Source organism: Vitis riparia, chromosome 16, assembly GCF_004353265.1.
Source record: "Vitis riparia cultivar Riparia Gloire de Montpellier isolate 1030 chromosome 16, EGFV_Vit.rip_1.0, whole genome shotgun sequence".
NCBI lineage: Eukaryota > Viridiplantae > Streptophyta > Magnoliopsida > Vitales > Vitaceae > Vitis > Vitis riparia.
This window is the reverse complement of record NC_048446.1, coordinates 14,582,602-14,606,419: the sequence shown is the minus strand read 5'-3', so window position 1 is coordinate 14,606,419 and position 23,818 is coordinate 14,582,602. Positions and strand designations below refer to the sequence as shown.

Below are 23,818 nucleotides of genomic sequence, written 5' to 3'. Positions count from 1 at the left end.
AACTTGTAGATTAATACAAAAAAAAAAAAAAAAATCAAATCTCAAGTTAAATGTTCAAAATTTCACCCAACCCATGTCTTTTTTGCCATGTCGGGTTTTGGAAAGTGGTAAGAAAAGAAAAAAAAAATAAAGAAAATGATTTTTTTTCATATTTAATTATCCTTTTAAAAATTAGAAAGAAAATCAAATATAAGTAAAATTAAATAGAAACGTATATATTTGTAAATTATTTAATCTTTAATAAATTAGAATATGTGAAATAAGTTTGAAATAGCAAATAAAATTAATTTATTGATTTTCAATTTATTTTTTATTTTTCTTCTACTTTTTCTTTTTATTTTTTTATTTATATTTTTCCTTAAATTTTTCAAGAATGAAATATATCTTTTATAAAATTTAAATACATATAAATTCGATAAAAACACGAATAAAATTCAATATAAAAGTGTTTCAACTTTTAAATTTCATATAAAAATTAATTTTTTTTCTTTGGAAATAAAAAACTTTACTAAATAAATAAATACGAATAAAAAATTAAAGTCTAGTATAATTGTAAAACATCAAACAAAATAATATTTTTGTTATGGCAGTGTGAAGAATGGAGATTAAAGACTAATAAGATGAAAAATTATACACATAGAGTCATCAAAACCAAGTTCCAAGATAAAAACCCAATGGCAAATTGCTTGAAGCTTTATTGAAAATGATTGTTGGCAACCACTTTTGTTTAGATTCTTCATGTCCCACCTTTTGAACAAGTAGGAGGCATAAGGATATGGGATGAACACAAATTGGACAATACTGAAAGTGACACTCAATCAACTGATTTATTAGAGGATGTGGTGCCCAAGCACATCACTCATTTTTATATGGTGGATAAGTTAGAGCTCAAATTTATGATTCATGGTAGAAAATTAAAGAAGGGTTTCATCAAAATTATTTGGAATTGGGTTTTGAGTTATTATGAAGTAATATTTGATCATCAAGTAAAATAATATTTAAAGTTGCTTTCTTGTGTGTGAAAGTCAAAATCATTGTTTTTAATTACTTCTAATGGAGGAAATACTTTTAAAATTTTTTTGTCTTATATTTGGAAACAAGTTGTATTTGGGAAATTAATTGCAAGAAAGTTATAAAAAAAAGAGTGGTTTTTTTTTTTTTTTTTTTTGGCACTAGTTTTGACATATTTTGAATTTTAGTCATTTCAGTGCCAATGTCCAAATGCCCTAAATTTTGGATTTGGTGTTTGAAACTTGATTCCATTTCAAATTTTAAAGCTTTCTTCATAATAGAATTCAAAATGTCATTTTATTTTCAAAATTTTTTTTGTCAAATGCAAGAAATTTGAGTGATTTAAAAGTGTTTTCTCACTTCATAGGAAAAAAGAACACTAGCATTATGCAGTGCTTCCTTGAAATTTAAGGCTAAAAGGACAAGAAATTTGTGCTTAAATTTTAAGATTTTTTATTTTTTATTTTTTTAAGGCTAGTAGTATGATTACATAATTAAAAAAAAATTATAAATCATATTTTTAGGTGAATATGAAAAAAGTAAAAGTAAAATGTCTTCCAACAAATTCTTGAATGGAAGGTCATATTCCAATTGTTTTATAAAATTTTGGGTTAAATGGGCTCTTTAGCCTAATATAATATAGATTTTGAGAATGTTTAAAAACATTGTTCGAATTACTAAAAAAAAAAATTAAAGTTTGAAACCTAATTTTCAAAATATCAATTTTGGATAATTTTAGAAATTTTAGAGGGTATTTGTGTTTTTAGTTTTTTATTAAAAATAAAATTTGCTTTCAAACTTTAAATTTTTTGTTTTTATATTTTTTTAAAATTTATTATAAATTTTTTATTTAACAAAAAAATCAAAATATTTTACTTTTTTAGTTTTTACTTTTTCTAAACTAAAAAATAACATATACATACTTCTTTACTTTTTAATACTTAATAAACATAAAATTTTATAAAAATAATCGACTTAATACTTAACATTATTTAGTTTTAATTTTTATTTAAAATTAAGTAAAAAAAAAAAATCAAATATCACCTTATTTTCAAACTATACTTTCAACATTGAATTGAAACCATAATTTCAAAATATAATTTCAAAATTTGTAGTAAAACCATTTTTTCAAAATTATGTTTTAAATAATTATTTTATCAAAAAATAATAATTCAAAGATGAAACAATTTTTGGTCAAATAACAATTCCAAAAACAGTTAAATACCAGCTCCAAAAATAGTCAAATACCAGCTCCAAAAATAATTCAACAAATTTTCATTTGTCTATAATATTTGGTCTAAAAGGTGTTGTATTAAAGTATATAATGATTATTTAATTTTAATAGAAAATCCATATACAAAGAGAGAGAGAGAGAGAGAGAGAGAGAGAGAGAGAGAGAGAGAGAGAGAGAGAGAGAGAGAGAGAGAGAGAGAGATGAAGCATATTTTTCACTGGCTTGTTCCTTGTTGAATCAGCCAACATTATCCCCCTTTCATGTTTTACAGCTAATAGCTTTTTAATTCCATAATTATCCCTTAGGAAACATGAAAGGTTGTCCCTCCTTTTGGCCACCCTTATTGGAACTCACATAGAGTAAATTGATTATTCATCATCAAACTATTCATGGGTCACACTTGTAACCACTTCACCAAACTCTCAAGACATGATTTGCCTATCACCATCAACTGCTTAATCACTTCTTCCACTTACCCCTAATTTTCTACCCATAAACTCCCTTTCATTTTTTTAAATTCTCTCCATTCCATTATATTCCTCCCTATTATAGAAAATATATTTATCTAAAATAAATAAATAAATAAATAAATAAATATATATATATATATATATATATATATATATATATATATATATATTAGGGGAAAGTGAATGACAGTTGTGACTTGTGACACATACCCAAAACCCATTCTTGTTGCTTTTTCATTATTTTTACAATATGGGTATGTGAACAAGGCTTTTTTTTTTTTTTTTTCCTTTAAAGAAATACTTAAAGGGTAAATATACCATACACTTAGGTTAGTTTGAACTTTGAAGGTGACTTGTAGCCTTTTTTTCAGGGCATTCTATGTGGTGGAAAGAAGAGGTGGGCTGGGGCTAAATACTTAATTATGTGTTGTTGACCTAGTCTATCAACTTTCTAAACCACCCTTTGGATAAAGAGGCAATTTTATGATTAATTATGAAGAATTCACCCTAGGTAATTGAGTTTTTAGGGTCAAGTCCAAGTGGGGCCAAGGGTTCCTCAATCAACATACAAAATTCCAAAAAAAAAAAAAAAAAGTTTTAGGTATTGATTTTTGGGAAACTAATAATAAGTAAAAGCTTTAAAATAGTTAAATGAGATGATCAACATTATAAGGGAAAATTTTATTTTCAATTAAGCGCATATTTGTCATTGATATTAGAAAATGTTTTTAACTTTTCTAATCCTTAAATGATAAAAAAATTTAAATGTTAGAAAGTTTAGAAACACTTCTTAAAATTGTTGCTAAACAGACTTTAATAATAGTAAAAACAATGATTCTAATAAATGCTTTTATTAATAATATTTTTATCATAAATGGATTTTTAAAAAAAAATAATTAGTATTTAGATATAAAAAAAAAAAAAATTTTTTGATAGTGTTTTAAATAATGTCTTATATAAGAAAAAAGTGTTTTTTTTTATTTAGAAAAAAAAAACATCTCAAATATTACATTAGAACCATTTTAAATTAAATTTTTTTAGATTTTTACAAAATGTTTTTAACCATTTCAAAATTACTTTAAAAGTCAGTATTAGAAAATTTTGATAAATTTAAAGCTTTTTATGATAATTTAGCTTTGATAATATATTCTTATTTTTATACCGGTGAATGTAGCACTATCGATAAAACTTTACGAGTTTAAAATACATTTGCATAATTGAGAAAAGTTCATACATACGATATCAAAAATTTTTTCTCTTATTATAAAAATATTATTATTATTTTATTATTATAAAATATAAAAATTAAAAAGCATTCCATTATCTCTTTTAAAAATTAAAATATTTATATTATAACAAAAGTATTTTTTTTATAGGCTGGACTCCATGATCAGACCACTAAAAAGCCTACAAATTTTAACCTTAGTCTCACGTGACATCAAAAGAATTAGATTTTAGTGTACCATACAACCAGAGATAAAACAAAAGGCCAACCCAAAAAGTAGTGGTTTCACAATGCCTAAGTAATTATAATAATGCTTAAGTCCCTTTTTGATCATTTTTTTAAAAATTCAAATAAGAGGTTGAAATTGAGAGCCAAGCCATAGTTCTAAAGAAATAATAAAAATTACCATATGGGTAGTTACTTTTTAAAACATATTTCAAAAATATGCTTTGGAAATATTTTTATGAAGAATAAAAATAATTTTCATATTTATAGAGTTTTAGTTTAATTTGCCTTTTTTTCATTTATCAAATTTGAGAAAAATAAATGATATATGAATATCTTAAATTTTGCATCAATATTAAGTTAAAAGGGATAAAATAATTTCTTAATTTGTGAATCTAACTATTCATGTGTTTTTGTTTCAAAATTTATCTAATTTTAAAATAAATGTCATTTATCATTTCAATGTACATGTAAGTTTTAAAATAAAGTTATTTTTATAAAAAAGTGAAAACAATTTTGTCAAAATAAGACCAAAAAAAGGGATGAAATGTTAAATTTCAAAATTGGGGTTTTAATGATTCTTTTAATTAAATAATCTTGTTAAAATCAATTTTCTTGAATTAAAAGTATATGCCCTATTTGGTAATTATTTTCAAAAAACAATTTTTGAAAGTTATTCTCTAATGTTTTGTAAAACAAAAGTTTGTTTAATAATCTGAAATATTTTAAACTTGTTTTTCATATTTTTAAAAATAATTTTTATGTCTAGTGCTTTATTTTTAATCATTTTTCATGTTTATATAATTATTTTTTTAAAACAACACTCAAAATAAGTGAAAACAATTAAAAACAATTAAAAAATTATTATTAAAAACACCATGTTTTCTATTTTTAAAAACAAAAAATGGAAAATAGTTTCTTTATATTTTATTGTCAAAGGTGTTTTCCTATAATTTTTATTGGGTTCAATAAGACTTTTTAGAGTTGGAGGGATAGTTTTCAATTGAACTCATTCTCTCATATCTAAGACCCTAATATTCAAACTTAGGGCTTAGGTTTTTAGGGAGAAATGCATTGGGATGTGAACCATGCACTTGATTTACATATGGTAATTGTGGGGCCCTCCACGTGTCACTTCCAACCAAGCACTGTCCGGATAAGGAAGAGGAGCAGTGTCTGGATTCTTTCATCCGGACCATGACCTATTCATCTGATCACAGATCGGGAGGGGTCTTCCCTTACATAGATAGACAGCAAGCAAAATCGGACTCCCTAAGCAGACGGAACCATCCAGTTAACCTTCAAGGCCCAGTGTAATCATTCACATTTGGTAGGGGAATGACTGATGGAACCTCCCTCAACCCTCAAATCCATGTCAATTAATTACCACACACAACCCCACACCTCTAGTAAGTTGAAGGGACATGCAATTGCACGGTCATACATCATGACATATCTTCTAACGACACCTATCAGCCACCTAAAGCTGTAATGATTGTCTTGTCACCTACAGAACAGTCATCATTATAAAGAAGGTTAAAGTGCTTAGTTAGCACTACAATGGCTTCCTCATGAGCACTATAAAAACCCTCCTAAAGCGAAAGCAAAGGGGAGACGCATAAGTAAGCCTATTCACTTTCTCTTTTAAGGAGCCTAACCTATCTTTGCCTAACTTAAGTTTCAGAGAGCGCATGCCCAGACCACTTATCCATACATCCTTTGTGTAGGGAAGAAACTCATTTAGTTCCCCTATTGCTGGACAAAAGTTTTGAGAGGCACGACACAAGGAGGAAGGTTGTTTAAACCCTAATAGCTTAGATGGATCTGACTCCAGTTGACCTTCCATCAATAGTAATGCTCATCTATTATAAAAAACAAGTCATTTATGGATATTATATGGGCGTTCATGTAGATTCAATATAGTCCTTTTTTTTATCCACAAGGATCAAGATCAAAGCTCGAATAGGCATTGGATCAAAATTTTTTAGACGAGTTTAATCAAGTTTTGGGTTATCGGACATTTTTTACACCCTAGATCTGAGTTAGGAATGGACTCGGAGTGAGTTGGAATGGCCGAAGGGAGTAGGGCAGGAAGTCATAATTGAAAAGGAATGGGCCATGTAAAATGTCCCATTCTAAGTCATTAAGGCCTAACAATGACTGCTCCGATGGTCCAGCCAGAGTGCAATAGGGCAGCACCAATACCCCCAATTCCTTTGATGCCCTTTTCAAGGGCAGTCTCATGTCTCCTGTCTCATGTCTCGTGTCCACTCCCAGTCAACCCCCCTTCCTCCCTGAGTCCCATTTCATCAACAACAATTCCCTAAAACCAAATATTTCTTCTCAAGATTTTGGATTTCTTCACAACGCTGCATACAAACAACAACAACTTGATATTTTTTATATATATTTTTAATTTTTTTATTAATAAAACATGTTGATGAAAAAGACAGGCCACGCGCTTCTTCCCACATATTAAATCATCAACACTAAATTTTTGTTTTCTTTTTGGTCTGTGAGACCTTAAAATGTTTTTTCTTAAATAAAGTATTTGACGAAAAGATTTTGGACATTGGAAGAAGAAATTTGGTGAAAGGGGGGCGAGTGGATGAATACAGTGGGTACACGCGCTGTAAAGAGAGCGTGGGAGAAAAGAATGTTTAAAAACAACATATGACTCCCCCATTTTCTTTCTCCCTCACAAGTCTTTCTTTCAGAATCTCTCTCTCGAAAAAGTCTCCTTCTCTCTCTATCTATCTCTCTCTCTCTCTCTCTTTTTTTTTTTTTTTTTCTCCTCGAGTCATTCTCTATGCTTCTTCATCGTCTTCTTCTTCACAAACGCCTACTTCAGTTAGGCAATTCCACAAACACCTAACACACCCTCTCTTTCCTCCTCCTCCACCACCCACACCTTTTCCGGCCAGATCGCCGGCCTCCGCCATGCACCTCTGGGGACTTCGCACCCCCATCTTGCTGCAGGCGGCCTTTTCCTGCTGAATGCCAGGGGAAAACCACCGGCGCCGCCATGACGGTCAAGATAAACCGCCATCATCGCACCCAACCTCATATCAACCTCAATCTCTGGTTCTTCTCCTGATTCTTCATAACCAAGGCGAACCCATTGTTGTGTCACTGTTTTGCCTTACTTGAGAGAACATGGCCACTCCCAATTCCACCCCCATTGATTCCTCTTCGGGTGACGAAGCTGCAGCCAAGGCCATGCACAAGCGTTACGAAGGTTTGGTCACTGTTCGGACCAAGGCTATCAAGGGCAAAGGAGCTTGGTACTGGGCTCATCTTGAACCCATTTTGGTGCCTAATCCCGACACTGGTCTGCCCAAGGCGGTTAAGCTCAAGTGTTCTTTGTGTGAAGCCGTGTTTTCAGCGTCCAATCCATCGAGGACTGCTTCCGAGCATCTGAAACGCGGCACTTGCCCCAATTTCAGCTCCGCTTTGAGGCCCATTTCGACGGTATCGCCTTCTTTAGCTCTGCCTCCTTCGCATAATCATAGAAAAAGGAGTGCCCATATGGGTGCTCCCTCTTCATCGTACCATGTTAGTTCGCTGGCTATGGTTGATTCTCCCCGCTTCTGCGGAGAATTGGGGTACTCTTCGCCGCCACCGGTGCAAAACCCAGTTGGGAGTGGTGGGGAAAAGGTGTTATCACACCATCAGTTAGTGTTATCCGGTGGGAAGGAGGATTTAGGTGCATTGGCAATGTTGGAAGATAGTGTGAAGAGGCTTAAGAGTCCTAAGGCTTCGCCGGGACCAGAATTAAGCAAGGAACAGATCAATTCTGCGCTTGAATTGCTTGCGGATTGGTTCTATGAGTCTTGTGGCTCAGTTTCATTTTCGAGCCTCGAGCACCCAAAGTTCCAGGCTTTTCTTAACCAAGTCGGGTTGCCCTCTGTCTCTAGGAGGGAGTTTTCGGGGGCACGGCTTGATACAAAGTTTGACGAGGCCAAGATTGAGTCTGAAGCCAGAATTAGAGATGCCATGTTTTTTCAAGTTGCTTCTGATGGGTGGAACAGCAAGAATTTTGGTTTTTCTTCAGGGGAAGAGAATTTGGTTAAGTTTACAGTTAATCTTCCGAATGGGACTAGTGTGTTTCAGAAGGCGGTGTTCACTGGCGGATCAGTGCCATCTAAGCATGCAGAGGAGATATTGTGGGAGACGATCACTGGTATATGCGGGAGTGTTGTGCAGAGGTGTGTAGGGATAGTTGCGGATAAGTATAAGGCCAAAGCATTGAGGAATTTGGAGATTCAGAATCATTGGATGGTTAATCTCTCTTGCCAGCTTCAGGGGTTCATTAGTTTAATCAAGGATTTTAGCAAAGAGCTTCCACTTTTCAGCATTGTCACTGAAAAGTGCTTGAAGCTTGCGAATTTTATCAATACTAAGTCTCAAGTTAGGCATAGTTTCCACAAGTTCCAATTACAGGAGCTTGATCATGTTGGGTTGCTTCGAGTTCCCCCTTCCAAATGCGATAACATGAAGAATTTTGTGCATGTTTATGCAATGTTGGAGGATATAATGAGCAACGCCCAGGTACTACAATTGGTTGTGATGGATGAATCATATAAGGTGATATGTGTAGAGGATCCAGCTGCAAGGGAAGTAGCAGATATGATTCAAGATGTGCGGTTTTGGAATGAGCTCGATGCAGTTCATTCGCTAGTAAAGCTTATTAGAGAAATGGCTCAAGAGATTGAGGTTGAGAGACCTTTAGTTGGGCAATGTCTTCCTCTTTGGGAGGAGCTGAGAACAAAAGTAAGGGAATGGTGCGTGAAATTCAACATCGATGAGGAGCCTGTTGAGAAGATAGTTGAAAAGCGGTTCAGAAAAAACTACCATCCGGCCTGGTCAGCTGCATTTATACTTGACCCCTTTTACTTGATGAGGGATACGAGTGGGAAATACCTTCCACCATTCAAGTGCTTGACACATGAACAGGAGAAGGATGTGGATAAGCTCATAACCCGTCTAGTTACAAGGGAGGAAGCTCATATTGCATTGATGGAACTTATGAAATGGAGGTCGGAAGGGCTAGACCCACTTTATGCACAGGCTGTTCAGGTTAAACAGCAAGACCCTGTGACAGGAAAGATGAAAATTGCCAACCCTCAGAGCAGTAGACTTGTGTGGGAAACTTGTCTGAAAGATTTTAAGTCATTGGGAAAGGTTGCTGTGAGGCTCATCTTCCTCCATGCAACAGCGTGTGGGTTTAAGTGTAATTGGTCTTTCATGAGATGGGTTTGTGTCCATGGTCACTCCAGGGTGGGCCTAGACAGGGCTCAGAAGATGATATTCATTGCAGCTCATGCTAAGCTTGAGAGACGGGATTTCTCTAGTGAGGAAGAAAAGGATGCAGAACTGTTTGCCATGGCAAATGGTGAGAGTGACATGCTCAATGAGGTCTTTGCTGATGCACCCCCAGTGTAATGTTTTTCTTTTTAACTCGTGTAGAATTCTAAAATTGTAGGATTTATTAAATTCTTTCCTCTACTTTTTCCCTTTGTCGTTGTTGTTTACTTCTAATAGAAGATTTTGAAGGAGTAGGGTTGGGAGGGAAGGATAATGAGAGAGAATTGAACAATGTATTGTTAGAACTTCATAGCCTCATGATTCACATGAATCTTCAATCTCCTGACCGACCATTATTTTGGGGTTTCTTGGGTTTGTAGAGAAGAAACTCTTTCTTGTTTATAAAGAAAAAAAAAGTGGTCCAGGAACAGAACAGGAAGAATGTTGTAACATTTTGGTTAATAGAGTAATTTGTGATAAATAATACTTATAAGAACTTGTTTAATTTTGTATTTATTAATTTCAGAACCTGTGTTATCATGACCATTCTTTTTAATCCTTTTTTTTTTTTCTTCTTTTTCTAATGATTATAGAACTGGCATAATCAATTGATCATTTAGCTCATGGACTTGTTAGTAGCTTCTTTATTCTTTCTCTCATGTGTGGCATAGTTATCTTGTTCTTGTGATTTTAAATGCAGAATAATCTTCTTATATTAATTATTATTATTATTATTATTATTTTCATTTTAATCTGTGTAATTCAGCTGCCAGACTATAGATAACAATGCTCTCATACATTAGATTACTTCCTAAACAAGAATCCTTCCTGCCTTTGATTCTTGGATTGACAAACAATTCATTTAAAAAAAAAAAAAAATATTTCGTCTGCTGATTGCATAACTAAGGAAACTGGCCTTGGTTGTTGGAAGACATGGATGCAATGTTTCTGAAAATGTTACATCAAAACAAAGTGTGCTGTGGCTTGGGTCTATGCATCCAAAACACATGCCTGTTAGCTCTGATTCAACCCAAAAGAAGGCGATAAGATAGGAGTGTCCTTGTTATATAGATAATTAGAGTTGCAGGAATATTACAGGCTGGATTTCCTCATCATGATAATGCCCTACAGATTCACACCAAGATGAGTCCTCATGTAAGAACCATGTTTCTAGTGCTACCAGCTTTTTATATCATGACTCGAATTTATGATGTTCAATTATTGATTAGTTCCTGAATCAAATTACTATATTGCTAATGCAAGTTCTTCTCTATATTAAGCATGATGTAGTAATTGTGGATGAAGTATAATTTCTTCATCTGTGGAAGTTCATTACAAACTACTGTTACAACTTTGTGGCATTTCTCAACTTGTTGAGTTTGAGTTATGTTTTTCCATCCTATACCTACAAAAAATCGAGGCCAAATTGTCTCTCAGATCCCTTAAAAAATAATTGTACTTTTGTTTACATTATGAACACAATAACCCATCTTAGCTTTACTTTCATCACAATTTGTTGATTTAAGTTGAGCAAAGATAAAAGATTTACCATTTTGCACTTTTTGCTGAACTTTCCATTGTATTCATTCTTTTTTGTGTTAAGGCTTTGTTGTCATCCCCCTTTTTCCCCACTGTGAGTAGCATGATCTCCTTTTCCAAGTAATAGCAGTTGGCATGGTCTTCCAAGTTCATACACCCGTGACTAAAATCGGTACTTGTATGGCTCTGTTGCATTGACACTTCAAAATAAGAGTACTTGGGACAGGCCAGGCCTAAAGGGGATGGGTATAGGCATTATGCATTCAACATGCCTACTGCCAAAGATGTTCTCAACAGATGTGTTGTTTAAAAGAAGTGACATAAAATTTTCCTGATTGAAGAGAAGTTTATGAGATAGTCTCTTAGAATATTCATATGTTATGTGATCGTTTCAAAATGAGCCAAATGCTGATATTAACACTGTATTTAATTCTAGGTTATATAAGAAGAAAAAGTGAGCATTTTGACAAGTCAGTAGTTTCCCCCATGTCCTAAAATTGAGAGATTAGATGGATTCAATGTCTAGGGGTACACTCCTAGATCCAACATAAATACAAAATTCCATGTAAGGTGAGACCTCTATCCCACATCATTAAGCCGCATTCCTCAGAAGACTGTCTGCCTGCAGTTGGGTCCCCTCCTACATTTAGCTGTTTAATAGGCACTTCCTAGCTGCTTACAGTCTGAGAACTTGGGATTCTTTCAACTTATAAGTGTTACCATAATTTCAATACTTCAATTTACACTAGATTTCAATTTTGAAGCTGGAAAGGACAATAGCTTTGGATCTTTTCAGAATTTGTCTACAAGATTGGAGGAATCATAACTCATTAGTTAGCACTACCAAGGAATCTGCTGAGAATTCTTATGAGCATGCTGCACTGTTTGATGATAGAAGCAGGCAATCCTGATATGCTTGGACTGTAGTGGCCACCATAAGATGCTTAATTGAACAGAGGACTTTAGAGTTTGTTTGAAAAAATTAATATTTTCAAAAGGACTCATAAATGGCACTAGTTCAGATATTTTTATGGTATCTTTCTGCCACAGAGAAGGGTTTACTTGAACTTGTTGGGTGGATGGCAAACCAGAATTGGTCACCACATTGGTCAACCTTGGAAGAACCCCAGAACGGATCTTTGTAGCTGAAGAAGCACTTCTCAACCATTATATCTCATCCATATCTCCAGGTGTATCTGTTTATGAAATTGTGAAGCCCCACCATGAAGAGTGGACATTTATCTTAGTGCTTGAGTTGCATGGTCAAAAAAGTGAAGAAGGGGCCTTTGCTCTGTGTGTGTGTGTATCTCCCTCTCTGTTTATTAGTTATTTATTCCTGCTAAACATCTTACTGATCATTTTTGGCTTATTTTTTAAACATTCTATTTAATGTGATGCCTTGGCTATCTGGCTGGGCCCTTTTCCAAACTTTTGATCTCCAGTTTGAAAATGGAGTTTTGCAGGGTTATTGGTTAGGTTAGTCATGATTGCTAAAAGGTCTTTGAGCAAACCAGAAGCAAAGGACAGTGTCGGCATGAGGAACGCAGAAGGTGACAGAAAGGGATTTGGCAACAGACTTGAACTGATGTTGCATGTTCTATATTTCAGCGAGAATTGTTGACTATGATTTAGCAGGTTGGTGGTTCTAGTGGAAGTAACTATATTTTATTTATCATATTTTTTATCTTGCTAATTTCCACACACACAGGATCACACACAATTGTACTTACACAAGCACACAAAGACTAACATCCTTTTTCATTACCTGTTTTGCTGGGGCCAAGATCCTAACATAAAACTGAAAAATGCCCACATTACGGTTCCAAATGGTTTGAAATTGGGAGGTAAATTAGCTGTACACACACATGCGTGTATGCTTACACATCTAAAATCATCACCAGCCCTATGGTTGTCTTATGTCACTATAATAATCTCAAGATACTTATAGAGTTTCAAGTCCCATAATGGCCAAGTGGTGAGGTGGAAGATTAGCCTATGAGATGAAAAAGAAGAAAAAGGAAAAGCAAACATGGAGTTTAACTATGTTGTTTTTTGTTTAATGGCAGATCTGTGGAGAAGTAATGTGCTATACAGTTTCTGGCAGGTTAGATATTCAAATCTGTGACTCATCTTTTTCATAATCCTTAAGACAAAAATGCACAAGATAAATAGGATAGCATATGGAAAAAAAGATACTGAAAATTTGAAATTACAGAATGCTAGATGAGGAATCAGATGTAATCTTACTGTGGTCATTTTCCCACCCTTTTATTATAGTATGACAGTGATCCTAGTTTTGAAATCCCATCACTCTTTGTTTACACGTTTGAATACCATTATTAGAAGATATTTTCAAGAGCCATACCCATCATTTCCCCTTATCATAGGAACCTCCATAAAGTGGTTCCAACTCTTTGAACTACCACTCCCTCTCTCTCTCTCACACACACACACACACATATGGGCTTGGGTTCACCCATTCACCTTCATGAGAAGTAAAAAGTGAAAAATACCAAGTGGATGTGTGAGTAAAAAGTGAAAATGATATGGGTTCTCACCTTTTCTGGTTGAGTGAAGTTATTAGAGTAGAATGAGTGTAGTGTTAATTTAACTTTTGGCTTGCCTTTGCTACTGATTTGGTGGAGAGACAGAGGGTCCTGTCGGCAAGGCTGAGCAATGCTGACTTCTCACCAACTAGAGGAAAACCTTTTTCACTTGTATGGTATGGTTTCATTGTTCACACTGCCCATGTCTTTGTAAAAGTAGAATGAGATATAATGATTAGTATAGGACAACTCTCTCTTTTCTACAAGAATCTTCACCTTTCAATGCTCCTCCATAATTAAACTTCTTTTTTCACCTCTCTTTTCTTTCCCACCCAACACAACTATTGTTGTTGTTTGAATTTAAAGCCTATCTAAGAAAGAAATGTGACTTGATGTTGAAATGAATTGCTACTCTTCATTGCTTCTACCCCCTTTCATCTTTTCTATTTGTTGAATACTTTTTGGGGCTTATGATAATACTGACAAGTGCAGCCATGTGCTTAACACGGGACAAAGAACAATAGAACTGGATATATTTGCAATTATAGAATGCTGGGCTGGCTAAGTTGTTTGGTTAAGAGCGATACATTCAAGTTGAAGGCACTACAAGGACATGATGCTCCTCACTAAAACTTCATTTTCTTTCTTCTGATAAAAAAAGGACATTATTAGGAGGCTGATTGAGCCCCAGGAAGAAAAATTGCATCATAATGGTCGCTTTTGTTGTTGGGAGGCTGATAGATTTAAAAGAACTATAATTTTGTTAGATAAAACAGGCTAATAAAGTGTTTTGAGACCCTGATTTGAGACAAGGCATATGGGAAAACAGTAGTGAAGGGGGGCATATGTGTTTTTTCCTCACATCAAGATGTCACTGGTGACATGTTTCTAGGACTTTTCATATGGGAAAACAAAAGAAACCATTTCTTTTTCACTCATTTAAAATCATTATCTCTTTTTTTCTTTTTTTCTTTTCCTGCTGTTTGTAAAGATTAGATGTGTAAGAGTGTGATTAAGAGATAAATTCAAATTATGGGAACCCATGAAGCATAATTGCACACCACAGAGGAAGTTGTGTGGTAAATTTGTTTTGTACATTATGAATTTTAAGTGGGGGTTGACATTTGATTTGACTTGATGTTTATCATGGAAAATTATGTGGGAATTTTTCTTGGTATAAAGTCATCTCACATTGTATTGAAGATGTTTAATGCATTTGGGCATCACACATGGCATTGCTGCCTTTTTTAAGCACATATCCTCTTAACAGGTGGTGCTTTTATTGTTTGGTTGGCTTCAATGTGGAAAACCCAACAACTATACTACCTTTCTATGTACATTACAAGACAATATTAGGATTATTTATGAATATTTCTATTAAATACGTATTAATAGCTTTACATACAAAGGAAAAAAAGAGGTCTTTCTAGAAGAAAGAGTTGGTTTTTTTACTTTTTTTATCCAACTTATTTATTATTCTATAAGATAAAAGTAAAGTAAAAAAATATATGTAGAAGACGATAAGTTTAAGACTATGTTTGGTTCAGAAAAAATTAAAAGAAAACACGAGGAAAAAAAAAAATAAACAAAATTTTATTTTTCTTTCTATTTTTCACTATCTTTGAAATAAAGGATTTGATTTCCATCCCCATACAACCTAAGAGGATTCATTAATTCACTCCTACCTATTTTAAAAATTGAAAATATTTGTATATAAAAAAAAAAAAATTAAACACATGCCTTCATTCCCACTCCAATTCCCTCTTTAATCCAATAAAGTAGTCCCACTCAAGATGTTTTCATACTAGTTTTAGGTAAGAAAATCACATGCTAAAGTACTTTATGGTGTACACTGTTGCCTTTTTCATTATAAAATTTTGCCCTGAAAGTCTTGTCCCCATAAATTTCTCCACCAAACCCCACTTCCATTGGCTAGTTTCTTTATTTAAATCCTAAGGTAGAGGACCATTGTCCCTTGGGGTGATACTAAAATATTTTTTTATCTAATGATATGACAATATTAAAATGAAAGAAAATAAACTTAAAAGATTTGGGCATTGTTGTTTGTCTTTGCACCTTTTGGGTTTTTTAAGAGTTTTATTTTCCATCTATCTTTTTTGTACAAAATGTTATCATTGTGTTTGGAATGATGAGATTTGAATGGAAAAGAAAAAGATTTGAAGTCTTTGTGGAATGGAGGGAATTAATGCAAGGAAAGGATTAAAGGATTTGACTAGAGAATTTATAATTTTTATTTTTATTTTTAGATTTTATTTAGGTTTGATTTTAGAAAATTAAGAAAAAATATTTTTTTCATATTTAGTTTTATTATAACCAATAAAAAAGAATATAATTAAAATTAATTTAAAAATTATATTTTAAAAATATTTAATGTTTATGTATAAGAATTAAATTAAGTAAAATTAATAGTTGACATCAATTTTTATTTTTTTTTTATAAATTTTTGGAACCCACTTTGTGAAAATAAATTAGGAAACAAAGTATGATAGTGATTGGATATGGAAGTTGATTAATTAATATGAGGAAGAAGGGGGTTGACTAACCCTAACTCAACAATTCAAATATAAGATCACTTGTTTCACCCAAACAAATCATCTTGGTGATACTTTCTCTTTATGGAAGATTGACTTTATATGGCTATTAAAATGGAATCATTAAGGTAGGCCAGTTAGGTGATAAAGTTCCAAACAAGGTGAAATCAAAGACAATTTTTGGACAACACTTCTTGAAAAATAATAATATGCCTACTCTCTCTCTCTCTCTCTCTCTCTCTCTCTCTCTCTCTCTCTCATATGATTTCTTAACAACATCAACCTCTACCTCTCTCTCTCTGTCTCTCTCTCTCCCTCTCATATGATTTCTTAACAACATCAACCTCTCTCTCTCTCTCTCTCTCGCTCTCTCATATGATTTCTTAACAACATCAACTTATTATTCCCAAAAAGTTTAAACATATTTGGGAATTGTTTTCTCATCTTGAAAAGATGTTTGATAATTTTTTTTTTTTGATAAAATATAACTTTTTGAGGACTTGTTTGAAAATTAGGTGATTTCTAAGAATATATTTTATGTTTTTATTTTTTATGTTACTTTAAAATATAATTTTATAAATATGAAAAATAATGAAAAATAAAATATTATATATAAAATTATTTTAAAAAATATAAAAAATTTAGGTTGAGAATATTTCAAATTCTTAACCAGAATTCTATTTTAGAAATTATAAAAAAATGTTTTTGAAATTTTTTGGAAACAAACCCTTTATTTCTTAGTTTGTTTTAAAAATAATTTCTTTTATATTTGAAGGAAACCTACATTAAATTTTTATTTCTATTTTTACCTCCAAAAATTCAAAATTATAATGGACATATATTCAATTTTTAATTTGTAAACACAATCATATCTTTGTGCACCTTTTTCTTAATGGGTCACATGTGGGGCTATCACCTAAAAGCATGAATATTCCATCTCACCAAAAGTCCCTTTTTCATAATTTTTTTTTCTACTTCACAAAAAATAAATCAATACCCCCATCAAATCTTCACTTTATCTCATCTACTAATCATGATTACCTATGATCATTACAAAAAAACAATTATGATTTTCTCATATTCTTCCAATTTTGTAATTGCTTTTTGGTACAAAACAAAATGATGACCACACCTAAACATACCACTTTAATAAATTTCCAAGTAGACAAGTTCCTCTTATTGGTCAAAGAATAATGCTTTAGCTAGGGTTAAGTAAGGTGATTAATTTTATAAATAAAACTTGTATTAGTAATTATTTAATTGGCTTGACAAAAAAGTATGCATCCATTCACTTAGTGGGATTAATCTTCGATCACTTGAATCGATAATGAGAATTCTTCTTTTCTTTCTGCTCTAAATGATTACTTTTGTTCTATTTGATTTTGTCTAATATGATAGTTAAAAGAAGGTAAAGAGTGATAGTTTGTCATTTATTAAAGTAAAAATAAGATTGATTCGATTGATTTTTGAGCAAAAATTCGTCAAACTGATAAGATCGATTCATATGCGGCCAAACCGGCCAAACCGACCAAATTTTATTAAAGAATCAAACTAAATCAAAGTATTGAAAAGTCAAATTAGCTTAGCAGGATAAATCAATTGAATCTAACTTCAACACATATTTTAGACAACTAAAAATGAAAAAGTCGTTTTTCTTCCTTTTTTTTTCCTCAATGTTTTTCAACGAAAACCCATTAAAGTAGATTTTTGTTAAGAGTTGCATACGATATTGACTCAAACTTCTCTTCAAGTTGATGAGATTAACCCACTTGCATGATATTTTGGGAAGCATAAACTCTTAACTTCATTTCTATGAATTTAAGTTGCATTTGGTGGTTCCAACATCATATAAGAAAACTAAAAATTTCCCCCCTCTACACAATCATAAGTCCACACATAAGTAATTGATGGTATGAACCAAATCATAAATCAAATAATTGAAATAAATAGAGAATAATGCAATGTGATCTATACACAATAAATAATCATTTATTATAAAAGAGAACAACAATCAAAAGCATCATTTCCTAAGAAAATTCATTAAATAAACAATTAAATCAATAAAATAATACAAATTTCACCATAGGTGCAATCATAATGCATCAAGTCAAGCCTTAGAAATTATAATCAATAACATCAAAATCATAGGCAGTTTTATACAAATTCAAAATTTACAAAATTCAAGTTTTTTTAACATTTAAAATTAAAAAAATGATAAATTAAGTCCTCATTCGAATACATTTTTTAATTTCTATTTTTTAGAATAAAAATAATAGTACTTTGTATATAAAATATAGTAACTTTTATATAAAAATATAAATTTATTTTATATATTTAAAAGTTATTTTTAATATTTTTAATATTTTAAATAGTATCTTAGTTTTTTTTTTTTTTTTTTTTAAATAATTTTTTAAAAACCATTATTAATTTAAAATTAAGTTTCGAAAGATTCTTATATTTTATATAAGAGTTATTATGATTTTTTGTTTTTAAAAATCGAAAATAGGAAGTGTTTCCGAACGGACAATAAGCCCAAAGACCCGTACTTCATCACCATTGTGGCTAAACGAGTGAGTTGGATTGTAAGATTGAGTGGGCTACCCAAACCAATCTTGAGCCCAGAAATCCAGCTCAAACCGACTCAGCCCAATCCTGAAATCCAATCCCAACCCAAACCCCACAGACCAGTCCAAACTGCAAGCCTTTCTTAACCCAGCCCAATCCACTTCCAACCAGATTCACCTCAGTCAAAAACCCAAACTTGTATGGTCATTCTTTATTTTCAAAATTAAAAATTAAAAATATGTTTAAAAATTCATTTTTTTAATTTTTAAAATATTAAAGCGAATGAATGCATAGGCAAGAAGCTTAGATAAGAGAATCCATTCTCCAACTCCTCCCAATTTTTTTATTTTATTTTTTTATTTTTTTTAAATAAGGCTACATTTTATTTTGGAAAATTTGAGGAAAAATATGAAAGAAAGAAAACAATGAATAAAAAAAAAGAAGAAGAAGAAAGAAAAAGTGAAAGAAAATAAAAAAATAATTTAAAATTAATAAATTTTTTATATGTTATTATAAACTTATTTAACTTATTTAAACTCTTTTATATAAAGATTAAATAATTTAGAATTATATTTTTAATTATATTCAATTTTATTTCATATTTTCCGTGTTAAAAAAAATATGAAAAATAATTTCTCTTCATATTTTTTATTTTTATTCTTTAATATTTCTCAATAGCCAAACATAGTGTAGAAAAATTGACTATACAGAGAAAGTGTTTGATTGAAGCCAACACTAAGGTGGACTACTTCATTCCTCATGTCATGGGAGCAATAAAAGCCACACCCTTTCCCCTCTACAAGGCTTAATAGTTAAAACATTAATATTTATTAAATATAAAAAAGTTAATATTTTTATTTTTTTAAAATAACCTTATTTTTTAAATAGTTTTAGAAAATTATATTTATGTTGACTTTATTTTTCTTAACGGTTTACATTCTTGTAATTGAAAAAAAAAAAAAATGTTAGGATAGACATTTCACATGATTGTTTCAAATTTTGAACAAATGAATTGCTTTTGTGGAACTATAGATAGGGGGTTGGGTTTGAATAGGTGCTTTTCTATTAATTTGAGATGGTTCGTCATAGATGCTAGTTGCTCTCTTGATTTATTATTATTATTATTATTATTATTATTTTCAATATTTTCAATAAGCGAACAAATACACATGTAACAATGAATGCACCGACACTCTTCTAATAAGATAATCAATATAATTTACGTGCAAATGAGCCACCATCCTCTAACTAGGATTTTCAAGACATTTCAATTACTAAAAACACATTTTCACATATTCATTACAACCAAAATCAAATAAGAATTTATTTCACATATTTCCAAAAATTAACTGATCAAACTTCAACCTATTTCTTCAATCACCAACACATTAAATCACTTAGAATTTCATAATTTAAGATAACACAAATGTAAAGAAAGATTAGAGATAAAGAGACAATGCCACCAAGATTTAAAGTAAAACATCTTTGAAGAAATAAAAACCCACGGAGTCTACAAGAAATTAAAAGCATCCACTCAATTAAGTATGAGGATTTACCTAACTCAAGTTCATTAAAACTACTTGATCAACACTTTTTGGCTTTAACTACTTGACTTCTTTTTCCAGAGCATATTTAGAGTCCATACTAATCCTATTCTTGAATCTATATAAGTAGAAATTTGGGTTTTACCCCATAGATGATGAATATGAGAGTAGGAATGGAACCTACACTAATCAACCATTTTTTAATTAAATTTTCTCACATGAAAGAAAATTTTCAACTCAATACCCACAAATTATCTCTTAAGCCAAACAACCCCAAATTAGGTAAAGAAATTGAAATTTAAGGAGACAACCTAGCTCTCACAATCATGTTACCCTCATATGGAAACAAAGCTTAAATAGAAGGGTTTTAATTTCCATATCCAATGACTCAAATTAGGTTAGAAAAAATGAATTTTTGATAGATGTGATCAAAATGTGATTGATCAAGTGAGACTGAGAAATTCCAGGTAATAGATGAAATATCGTTTTTTAGTGTGATCGATTAGAAAGTGAGCCAATTGATTTAAAACACAAAATGTAACACTCTTAATCTTTAATTTTCATTTTCAACAACAGAATAAAAGTTTAAAACTTGGATGATTAATTGAGACCATCCATCACCTCAAAACCACTTAGCGTCTCCTCTAGAAATCTTCAATTATGATCGACTTAGAAATGATAAGAATTAAAGGGAGGATTTGAAGCAATTGAGCTAGGAGCAATGGGAATTTTGATTAGAAATTGGTAACACACAAAAACACTCAAAATCTCTCATTTTGGCAACTACGAGACAAAACCCTTAATAAAACAAAATAGTACAAGTATGCAATATGCCCCACCTACTCTCATACAAGGCATACACACACTTAAACTTAGAACTTAGGAATCACACAACTTGCAACCAAAACTCGACAAAGAAAAAATTAGTAGCACCAACACAACTAATAATAAAATAATAACAATAATTATCCAACAATATCAACCTGTAGAAATCTCTCCATTTTTTGTCCAAAAAAGAGACAAAGAGAAGAAAGATATTAATATATTTAAACCCATGAAACTAAATTCACAATAGGTAAAAACCCAAACCAATAAAAAGAGAGCATTCATTTAGACCACGTATGCTCTAATATACACTCAATAGCTATTTTATGTAAACATATATAAAAAAAATATTCAAATTGGGTCTCCTTCCCTAACCTCAACCATGGGATTAGACAAGAAATCATGATTAAAAGCTCTACCAAAATGGATTTTTAGAAGTATGAAAAACCAAGATTAATCATCAAATTGCAAACATTATACACCTTAACAAAGGTATCTCAAAATATGATAAAAAAACTAAAAGAAGATCCTTGTGGTTTTCACCCTAGGATTATGTCCTAAACCCTTTAAGAACCACTTTCCTAGTACATGACTCGGAGCCATAGAGAGAAACAAATCAAAAGTGTGAAATAAAGAACCAACCAAATAAAATGCAAGAACCAAAATTTATACATTGAATTTTTTGGAATAGAGAGATTCGAGCCAAATATTGGAGAACCAATCAAAACCAAGCTAAAATAAATGACGATCAAAATATAACCAACTATACCTTTCAAAATGGAGAAAGAACCACATCCTAAAGCTAAGACATCAATGGAGGGGTGATATGAAGAAAAACTCTAGTGAATGAGAAGAATAAAAGCTAAAACAAGTTAAAAGCAAACAATCATTACAAGAAAGCTCCAGGGATGATGAATGAAAGGAGGTTTGAGCTTTTGAAGGAAACCATTGATGGAGGTGTGGACCTGCATTTTTCACGTGCGTCCCCATTCGATCGGCGAGACTCGTTTTTTTTATTTGTGAAAAATTAATTTTTAGAAAAGTTGGAGTCGCCACCTATTTTATTTTTATTTTAAAGGGAAAATAAAACAAGAAAGAAAAACCCTAAAAAGTGGCTCCATAGTTTTGGAAAAAGCATGTCTTTGGGAAACCTGAGTCTAGGTCCGGGAATCAGGTTACTTATTGGGAAGGTACCTCTAGGAGGTAGCACCCCTCTAAGCCCTAAAGAGGTCTCTACTGACTAAATTGAGGGAAGTGTGACAATTAATTGATTAATTGAGGATACCTGGGTAGGTTAGGTGATTTCGAAAAATAGCATGCTTAGTAGGAAAACCAATCACAATCATGAAGAAGATTTAGGGTACGTACCTTAAATCTTCTTCATGATTGTGATTGGTTTTCCTGCTAAGCATGCTATTTTTTCGAAATCACCTAGCCTACTTAGGTATCCTCAATTAATCAATTAATTGCCACACTTCCCTCAATTTAGTGAGTAGAGACCTCTTTAGGGCCTAGAGGGGTGCTACCTCCTAGAGGTACCTTCCCAATAAGTAACCTGATCCCCGGACCTAGACTCGGGTTTTTTCAAAGACATGCTTTTTCCAAAAATTATGGAGTCACATTTTAGGGGTTTTCTTTCTTGTTTTATTTTCCCTTTAAAATAAAAATAAAATAAGTGGCGACTCCAACTTTTTCTAAAATTAATTTTTCACAAAAGGAAGCGAGTCTCGCCGATCAAGTGGGGACGTACGTGAAAAATGCGGGTCCACAAATTGGCGACTCCATTGGGGATTTTGAGGATCAAGCTTGAACACTAGTTGAAGAAAACGTGGCGTTTAATTGGTCGATTAGTGGGTACCTCTTTTTTTAGGCAAGGTGATTCGATTTGCTTGCTTGTTTGGTTTGCTATCTCAACATGATTGATCGCCTTGAATGATCATTTGATTACTTGCTCACTTCAGCATGATTCACTCTCACATGTGCTAGATAGGACTTTGATTGTATGATACTTATCTGCTTGGTATGACTGTTTGTTGCATGACAACCCTTTTTCTTGCATGATTGTATGATTGTTTGTCTTTGTTCACTATCTCACTTTAGATCTTAGGTTTTTCGGATGCACCCACATCTTTCATTGTGCACTTTAGATTATCCTTGAGTGTTGAGAGATGGGAGAGCCTTCACCATTAAGAAACCCCCTAGGAACGCGAGGAAGTGCATGTGTGGAGGTAATGACCACCTTGCATGGAAGCACCCCGTCTCCTTGGAGGCGTGCAGAGGGTTGCGTATCGCCGGAGGGTACGATCGCTTCTGCTAGGGATCCTTTGACCCACCCATTTTATCCTATAGAGCCACCTCGACCTTGTAGGCTAGCCTAGATCCAATTAAGATTTCATTCCTACACGTGGGTGCATCTGTGGACCTTCAGAGCTGCCTTGGTCACGATTGGGATTGGTTATCCCTTCCATAGTCTCCTTTTGGTGTGATCAGAGATGGATATCAGATTGAGTATATTTGGGCTTTACATCTACGCACTTGGTTCCTACAGAGTCGCTTTTGTACCGCACCTTATCCAGTATTTCCATATTTGTAGGAGAGTTTACCGTGACCAGTTTGGATTCGCCTTCGTGGATTAGAGTTGGAGGCAGATTGACTAGAGCATCAGACCAGTCAGACCAGAGATCAGATCAGGGAGATATGGACTCACAGGTAGTTACCGTTGATCAGTTTGCCGCAGCCATGGCTTCTATCTAGGAGGCTATAGCTAACCTTGGT

The 23,818-nt window shown here is 32.4% G+C and overlaps 1 protein-coding gene across 1 annotated transcript; it reads left to right on the top strand.

Moving 5' to 3' along the window:
* Window positions 1-6,904: 6,904 nt before the first annotated feature.
* LOC117934097 lies at window positions 6,905-9,984 on the top strand. Its single transcript, XM_034855713.1, has one exon. It carries the CDS (start codon window positions 7,322-7,324, stop codon window positions 9,608-9,610), a length of 2,289 nt encoding a protein of 762 aa, XP_034711604.1. The 5' UTR covers window positions 6,905-7,321; the 3' UTR covers window positions 9,611-9,984.
* The last annotated feature ends 13,834 nt before the right edge of the window (window positions 9,985-23,818 follow it).